The sequence below is a fragment of the Panulirus ornatus genome, chromosome 12 (genome assembly GCF_036320965.1).
Source record: "Panulirus ornatus isolate Po-2019 chromosome 12, ASM3632096v1, whole genome shotgun sequence".
NCBI classification, from domain to species: Eukaryota; Metazoa; Arthropoda; class Malacostraca; order Decapoda; family Palinuridae; genus Panulirus; species Panulirus ornatus.
In genome coordinates, this window is record NC_092235.1 from 61,390,728 (window position 1) to 61,400,208 (window position 9,481).

A 9,481-nucleotide genomic window follows, 5' to 3' on the forward strand; every position below is an offset into this window, starting at 1 on the left:
AGAGTTTAATTTGTTTAGCATTCAGCACTTTTTGGTTGAAAAACAAAGTTTTATATTTTGTATGGTTGTCCAGATGGGAGGCAGGTATTATAAAATGATTATATAATACTATCTGGGCTATGCTGGGATGACTTTTTATAATTACCTGTGGCAGTTGAACAGAAATGCTTGAAAGAGTTACAGACGGGAGGATAAAATATTTGGCTATGAAGGGTTATGCGAAACCAAGAATCCTTTATTAGTCATGGGTAAAGAAATTAATCTTAAGGACCGCTGCAGAGTTTAAACCAGGGACATCCACGTTCTTTTTAATAGTTGGTTAATGATAAGGGATCCATACACGAGCGGGCAGCATGAATTTTCTGTTGATAACTGTGGTGACGTATTGCCTGTTATCTATCAAAACATGAATTTTTTTTTAGCAGTAATACAAAAGCATTCAAAAAAAATGTATCAACTTTATTTGTACAAAATTGCACATATAGACCTAGTACTCGTCACTGATCAAAGGTTGCATCCCATACCTTCCCTGTGTTACGAGTGAGCAAAAAAGAAATTATAGCTTTGCTAAACACTTCAGCTAATGGTGCTGATTATAATAAACTGCTGAGCATGTTAAACAACTTTCTAAAAAGGTAAAAAAAGAAACTTACTTTGTTTCTTGATTTCCAAGGCTCTGTGTCGTGCGTTCGCATCAAGGGTTGTCCACTGAAAAAGTACATGGCAAAATCGTGATTGGCAAATATGAAATGAGACGATATACGGTTGACGTACGAGTATTAGACGTTCCTCATACGCGATTCGAGAGCATGTGAAGCTTTTTTTTTTTATCGTTATTTCCTTCAGTCAGTCATCCTGCATTCTACCCGTTCCGTGATGTATTTAGAATTAAACTAAAACAGCTCAAAATGTATAATTATTTTCAGCGTCAGCTCAAAATGTATAAACATTCAGCGTCAAAGTTATCCATGCCTGCTAGAAATAAAAAGAATTAGCATTATTAATTACAGAGAAAGCAATGGGCGGGGGTGTAGTCCCTAATGACGTAGTTAGTACTACTGGCCAAGTGATTAATGTGCAGTCTACGCAGTTACAGACACAAAGGTTAATGAGAATCGTATAAATTATCTAAAACTTAATTTGGCATCTTTATTACTGTACATACATTACAAATAGAATTCAGCATTGCTATTTATTTACTTTTTGCTGTAAGGCTAACAGTAATGGTAAGATGTTTATGATGTAAATTTCTTTAAAGAGGTTATAAGCATTTTCATCTTTAAAACAAGAACTTTTCTATAAAGAGATTTTCAAATAACACGTTCTAGTTACATGTAAATGTCAAAAAGATAAACAATGTAATGTAATTCATCTCAAGTATATGTCTAATGCATTCTTAAAATGAAGGTGCATTTCTATGTCCTTGCATAGTTAATCTGCCATAAGTGAACAAACAATAAAACAAAATGAAATCACTTCATCGGAAAATTTTCCGATGCAATTATGCAGTGCACTCACAGAACACATCAATTAAAAGTAGGATAAATATATAACTCTATCAAACACATCTTAAGTGGTCTACTTTCCAACTCGCTGGACAGACCACTCTTGTTGACAGAGTGGACAGCGGTTATTCTGTTTCACCCATAGACTCATACAGCAGTTGTGGAAAGAATGGTTGCACTCTCCCCAGATCACCACACAGTCATCTTGCTTGTTTTCTCCTTGGCACCGTAAGCATGCATCTGAAATAGCAAAGAGGATTTAGGGGTTAGATAACAAGTGAGATATGTTTTTTTCACATTTCATCACCATCTATGTATGCATGCCATTAATCCTACGATGATAATAAGAAATGGAAGTGATACGGATACAATTTTTATATGGGTTTGTCGTTCACAATCGTCTCTTTCCGTGAGGTGTGAAACCCAATGAATATTATCGACTCGCTATTTCGAAACATCCCTTAGTGACCTGTGTTTGATGGCGACAGAGGGAAGAGTTTGGGATAAAACACATCTTACGAAGCAAATATGGAAATAAATATGACCAAGCAAAAATCCCGAAAATGATGTTAATCGCAATTTGGAATTCTGTGTTACAGGTCTGAATCACTCGATGTTAGTGCAACTAACTCACTCTCCCCAACCCCTTTAATTAGCATGCAAGCACATGCACTCACAGGGTATGTCCTTCCCTCCATCCAGAGCCAATGTCACCAAATCGAGGGTGACCCTGAAACCTGCTGAGTTTGCCTTAAGCGATGACCTGTTCGACATAATATAGTGGGTTAAGAATACGATGTGTTTGAATAGTTACTTAACCATATTGTCCTCAATATAATTACCCAAGAAGCTATCACAGATCTTTAACTATAATGAGTATACTTTCAACGAGTGTTGGACACATGGAATAGATACTAACGATATATATATCGCTGAGCAGGAGGATTCGAACCCAAAACTATGCCGCCTCGTGGTCTAACTGTCACAGGACTGACCGGGTTCGAATCATTCAACGCCGACCCCCATAGGTAAATCATCGGTATAATGAATTTGGGAAAAGGATCATAATTTTCCGGCACATCAACTGTTCCATGTAATGTTTCACAGTTTACAACATGTGACAAGAGTATGGTTTTGGCTACACAGGGTGGCGTTGTGAACAGAGATGTGATGTCAGAAGGGGTGGGTCGGTAACGCACAAGTCAGTTGTGGTAAGCAATATTCATTGATGGGAATGTAGATACTAAATCGTGGTAATGGTTTGGATTAGTTGATAATAAGTTACTGCATCCTGTCTGCCGTTTCATACAGAAAATAACTTGTGGTGCATGTTAATTTTCGGTAATACCTAAAGCGTGGAAATGTTTGCCGCTGCATGATCATAAATGATTTGTATATTATCTGATGACTTCACTTATATGCGGGGTTTAATAAGTGTTATAAATTAGTACTGCGTAAGGCAAGTTTAATAAACTAGCAACACGAATAACTATGACCGGGTACATTTCAAAAGAGGTATTTCACTTTCAAAAATTCGTAAATACTTTCCCTAGTCATTCCTTTTTCCGTTTCATAATTCTCTCTACATTTCAATTAGAACCTGGCCTTGATGTGGACTTTTGTATGACTGGAGCCATCAACATACAAAAAAAATATGAATAACAAAATGTCGGCTGGCCAGATAATGGAAAGCGAATCGTTTTCCCATCTACCATTTATAGTATTGGTAGGTTTGGTATGATGGTGTTGAGTTTCTTCTCTACGTTACTTCAAAGCTTATCTCCAAGGCGAAGCAATACAAAGAGTTCCTTGTAATCTTATCGACTAATGCCAAGCTCGATATCTGTATGAAACACCCATGACGACTCCGAGCTATGTAACCGATCCCGTAGTGACATATAACACCAAAGAACCCCACTCATGCCACATTCCATAAAAAAAAAAAACTCATTGGCCTTATTTGCCCTACCTTCTTTTGTTATGGTATGCCTCTTACATGTTCAGAAAACCAATGGAGTTTGCGTAATGAATATAACACCACTGAAAACATATAACCATGTGTGAACACTTAATTCATACAGGATGTAGTCACACATAGTTGAATTTTTTTTACATAAAACGTCAGGATATTACAGTTCTGTAAAATATATGGATTGTTATTCAATAATATCCTTTTATATGTATGATAACTACTTGTTATAACAAGTCCTCAATAGGACCAGCCTGTAGAAAGAAATCTGTTACAATAAAACATTCTATTTGTTGCAGAGTAGCGAAATGGAAGAAACCAGAGAAGTGTTTTTAAAAACTGAAAAAATGACATCGTGCACGAGGGTTATTACACAAGCTCATCACTCATCTCATTTGCCATGGGGATTGGAGCTGGAAACTTTACCTTTACTGTCCTTTCTATCTAAAAACTGAAAAACCTAACCTTCACATAAAACCAGGGTTCCAATATAAAACTTTGTGGCTTTACAAAATTGACAGGAAAGTATTACTACAAGCTGTCATTATTACTTTCTAAGCTTTGTCATCTGGGTTCCTAACAACTGTGACAAATGGTTTTTAATTGACAAAAAATGGTTTTTAAAGGTATCTATTATGCTAAGTAATTTCCAAAGGCTTTGTAACAACGTTGCTATCATAAACTTTCCCAGTGATTAGTTGCAGTTGATCCTGTGGGTGGCTATGTTATGTTTTAATGTTTCACCCAATCTTATTTGTTATTTGACATAAAACTGTATACTTATAAGAGAAATTCACTTTAATTTTTGGATATAATCCTGTATTCCTTAATAACTGGCCTGTATAAGTTCTTTTTCACCTTGTGCTTTATGTTAATCAAAAGACTTTAGGCACTTATGAATGACAAAAATGAATATATGCTTAAATAACAGTATCATCTCTATCATCATTACAGTCAATGTTTATTCTCATAATTATATAAAGATTATCTCTCACTATCTTGCCAATTACCTGTTAACAGCACACTTTAGTTACTAGAAGTGAAATCAGGTTGAACCTTTTCATAGGTGGCATGAAAATAAAAATACACTTCTGGGTCTTCTGTCACTAACTTCTTTTGGTGCTAGGAATAATGGTATAAGGTTTCAAAGGTAGAAGTTTCTCCAAGTTGTGAGCCAAGGTAAGTTCAGAAACTATATTCAAAAGTGGCATAAGCTGGTTAAGTTACATACTAAAACATTTTATTAGTGGCATATAAATAAACTAATTGCAGGTCTTATACCACTCAGATCTTTTGATATGAAAAAATGTACAGCCTTATGGCCAAAAACTGAACTTTGAAGTTGGAGGGTACTTAACTTCCATGTTTAATCTTTCTTATAAATGGTATAACTGACAAAATTCAAACTAGTTTTGTGAATCTCAAGCTAATCAATTGCTTTGATGTTAATGAACAAATGTATGCAGTTGCAGTTTTCATGTTATTTTGAAGGTTAAAGTGTGATTCCCAGCAGCAGATGATGCATGAGCAAACAGGTCAACAGCAACAGACAAAGTTATCCATATGATGCAGTAGATTACAAAAACCTACAATTATACTTTCAAAATCAATTTATACAAATCTTAAGACAGTTTAAACATCTAACCCTTAATGTAACTTCCCACCCAGAATTAGGTCAGATTATATAAGTTTATGCTGTTACATCAGGTATGGTTTGGTTAAAACATTACCTGAAAATTCTAAATACAACAATCCAGTAGACATCACCTTAGTGCTAAATCTTCAACTACACTTCTCAACAACAACTACAAATTCTACAGTTCTTACTTGTATCCTCCTGTCAGTTTTATGATGTGAGGTTTGCTGATAATCCATGCAACATCAATATCTTGGGCATTAAATGACTTCGTTAAAGCAGTGTCAGTAAGGGAGAATATGAGAGGCAGAGTGTGCCCCAGAAAATTATATTTCATGCTACAATGTCTAGCATTGCATTATCCCCAAACTCTAGTTACAACTGTATTTCTATAAGAGACTCAGTTGACTAATGAGACATATTTATATCAACAGTTTATCAATTTTCTGTATCTATTTTTATGAATTTTTTCTTCATCTCATACACAATGACGCAACATGCACTTTCGATTCTATGAAAAATGGATGTATTGCAAAGAAAAAACATATATAATGAAAACATTATTAAAAAATAAAACAACCAAGAAGCATGTGATAAAGTCCTTAATTTTTACTCTTAAGACCATATTGCTCAGATAGTGATAAGCACACAAACTTCACCTGCTACTCAGTCCACACTTATAAATATCCTTGCTTCTGCATCCACATTACTTCTGAAGATGTGTACATAGCTAAATTAAGACATTTATTGTGTGCCTTCTGATGCTATTAGTGGTTTAAGTAGAACCAAGTAATGTGATAATAGTGTAAGCTATGAGTATCTGAGTAATGCTGGGTTCATGAATGTAAAAGGAGGTGATGCATCTACTTATTAAAAATCAAGAGAACCAAGGAAAACCTCACATAAGGTTCCCTACCAGCTAATATTAACCTCATATATTTGGATGCATCTTATACGGAAATTAGCATAGAAACAGAGGGTTGTGCCTGATTATTGTGTGAAAGCTATCATTGTTACTTTGTTCAAAGGAAAAGGTGTTAAGAATGTATGTAGCAGTTTTTTTTTTTTCCTTTTTTTTTTTTGTCGCTGTCTCCCGCGTTTGCGAGGTAGCGCAAGGAAACAGACGAAAGAAATGGCCCAACCCTCCCCATACACATGTACATACACACGTCCACACACGCAAATATACATACCTACACAGCTTTCCATGGTTTACCCCGGACGCTTCACATGCCTTGATTCAATCCACTGACAGCACGTCAACCCCTGTATACCACATCGCTCCAATTCACTCTATTCCTTGCCCTCCTTTCACCCTCCTGCATGTTCAGGCCCCGATCACACAAAATCCCTTTCACTCCATCTTTCCACCTCCAATTTGGTCTCCCTCTTCTCCTCGTTCCCTCCACCTCCGACACATATATCCTCTTGGTCAATCTTTCCTCACTCATTCTCTCCATGTGCCCAAACCATTTCAAAACACCCTCTTCTGCTCTCTCAACCACGCTCTTTTTATTTCCACACATCTCTCTTACCCTTACGTTACTTACTCGATCAAACCACCTCACATCACACATTGTCCTCAAACATCTCATTTCCAGCACATCCATCCTCCTGCGCACAACTCTATCCATAGCCCACGCCTCGCAACCATACAACATTGTTGGAACCACTATTCCTTCAAACATACCCATTTTTGCTTTCCGGGATAATGTTCTCGACTTCCACACATTTTTCAAGGCTCCCAAAATTTTCGCCCCCTCCCCCACCCTATGATCCACTTCCGCTTCCATGGTTCCATCCGCTGACAGATCCACTCCCAGATATCTAAAACACTTCACTTCCTCCAGTTTTTCTCCATTCAAACTCACCTCCCAATTGACTTGACCCTCAACCCTACTGTACCTAATAACCTTGCTCTTATTCACATTTACTCTTAACTTTCTTCTTCCACACACTTTACCAAACTCCGTCACCAGCTTCTGCAGTTTCTCACATGAATCCGCCACCAGCGCTGTATCATCAGCGAACAACAACTGACTCACTTCCCAAGCTCTCTCATCCCCAACAGACTTCATACTTGCCCCTCTTTCCAAGACTCTTGCATTTACCTCCCTAACAACCCCATCCATAAACAAATTAAACAACCATGGAGACATCACACACCCCTGCCGCAAACCTACATTCACTGAGAACCAATCACTTTCCTCTCTTCCTACACGTACACATGCCTTACATCCTCGATAAAAACTTTTCACTGCTTCTAACAACTTGCCTCCCACACCATATATTCTTAATACCTTCCACAGAGCATCTCTATCAACTCTATCATATGCCTTCTCCAGATCCATAAATGCTACATACAAATCCATTTGCTTTTCTAAGTATTTCTCACATATAGCAGTTATAGGGGAATAAGTCTGTTAAGTATACCAGAAAAAATATATGCAAGAATATTAATTGACAGAGTGATGGAAGTAACTGAAAGCAGAATAAATGAAGAGAAAAGGGGTTCTAGGAAAGGTAAGGGATGTGTGGATCAGATTTTTGTATTAAAGATGACTATGAAAAAGTATTTAGCAAAAGGTAAGAAGCTGCATGCAGCTTTAACGGATCTGAAAAATGCATATGACAGAATCGAGTGGAATGCTTTGAGGGATGTGTTAAGGATATATGGTATAGGAGGGCAACTGTTGGATGGTGTAAAAGCCCTCTATTGAGGAGCTGAGCAAAAGTTCTGGGATAAACGTAGGCATGAGGCAGGGGTTGATGTAAGTTGAAGATCACCTGTGACAAGGGCAAAAAGGGTGGATGAATACTGGAGGGAGAGAAATAGCGGAAGAATGTGTGGATTGGTGTATGGTTGTGGAGCATGTGCGGAAAAGGATAAGTGGAGACTTTTACCGTGAACACCCCTTAATGGGAGTTCCATGGGGGAAATGGCATCCGAGACATGAAATAAGTAATTCTTAAGCATACCATTCACAAACTTTTGCCAGACACCTTATATATTTTTGAATCCACAATACTACAGGTTGGCTTTTAAATTACCCCACAACTTCACACAAACTGCTATTATAACATTAACATACTCTCCAGTTTTAAAAAATTAAAGCAAATCTCGGATACTGGAATGACCAAATGTAGCTTTCATAGGTTCTATCTGTATCTGATCAGTGTTTCACTAATGATTTACATCAATCAACCCCTCATATTCCCTTACATTCATAATCATCACCAATAACTCATCTAATTTGAAAGAATAGAAGAGAATCTTCGAATTCACGCTCCACCACAACTATTCTAATCTTCACCACTACAATACCAATACAAATAACTTAAAAACAATAGCTCTTAACGTTACGTGGTGTGAGCACTGCAAACTAGTTTTCTTAAAGGAGGTATAATCATCATACCTAAGGTAAACTCTTGGGCCAGGCAACACGAGGACAACCTTCTTAAGTGAAACGACCACATCTAACTAACCCCAGACTTACCCATAACTTGCACTCTGCAGATCGCACAAGTGTCACATTCAACATCCCAGCTCCACATGGCCACCGCGTTCCACTTCTTCAGAGTGAACATTTTCTCGGGTTTCTGTGTGTCACTTGCCATGTTCTCCGCATCACCGTCGTTGATTTCTGCGTCGTTGTTACTCATGTTTGCTGAGTCAAACCTACTTTGTTTGTTTATATACCAGGTCGCTTACAGACTAGAAATGCACACCTTTCGTTTTCTACAATAGATATCTGGAGTAACTCAAATACATAGATGTATCTTTTTTGTTGTTGTTGTGCCAACAAGCAAATTTGTATGGAATTTGGTTCGAAGCTTTGGCATAGTTTTAAGAATATTCTATCGTAATTATTCTAGTGTGATGCTTACTTGAATACTTTTTGCATATATGGATATTTTACGTTCATTAGCGTAATTTGCCTATTAAAGGACATTGCATGTATCATACATAAATCACAACTTTTTAATTCTCATAGAAAATATATAGAAAGCTAAAGATGTGAGGAACTGTCAGTGATTGACGTAGGCACTAGTGCCAACTAGTGCCAACTTCCTGCATGACATCTGAACAGCGATCGAGGCATTTTATTGAGTCATGCCTCATGATGAAGTATGTGCTTAAAACCATGGCTGACAAAATACTGCCTCCTGCTGAAATAGGCAATTATGATCAATCAGTACGAAAGTTAAGACGATCCATCCATCCCAATCCACACACCGCTTTGGTCCCGTACCATAATCTCCACAGCCAGAGGAATGTATATCAAAGACCAGAGAAGTAAGACACGCAGCTCGCCTCTGACTTAATGTTAGCAAAATATATATGATCGATGAATCATATGTTGGATTGCG

The 9,481-nt window shown here is 37.3% G+C and overlaps 1 protein-coding gene across 1 annotated transcript; it reads right to left on the reverse strand.

Annotated features, from left to right (window-relative positions):
* Nucleotides 1–1,122: 1,122 nt before the first annotated feature.
* Nucleotides 1,123–8,821, reverse strand: LOC139752100 (RING-box protein 2-like). The gene is made up of 2 exons (XM_071667990.1): nucleotides 8,608–8,821; nucleotides 1,123–1,745 (listed from the first exon to the last, which is right to left on the reverse strand). The coding sequence occupies exons 1-2, from the start codon at nucleotides 8,771–8,773 to the stop codon at nucleotides 1,579–1,581; spliced, it is 333 nt and encodes a 110-aa protein (XP_071524091.1). The 5' UTR covers nucleotides 8,774–8,821; the 3' UTR covers nucleotides 1,123–1,578.
* Nucleotides 8,822–9,481: the final 660 nt, after the last annotated feature.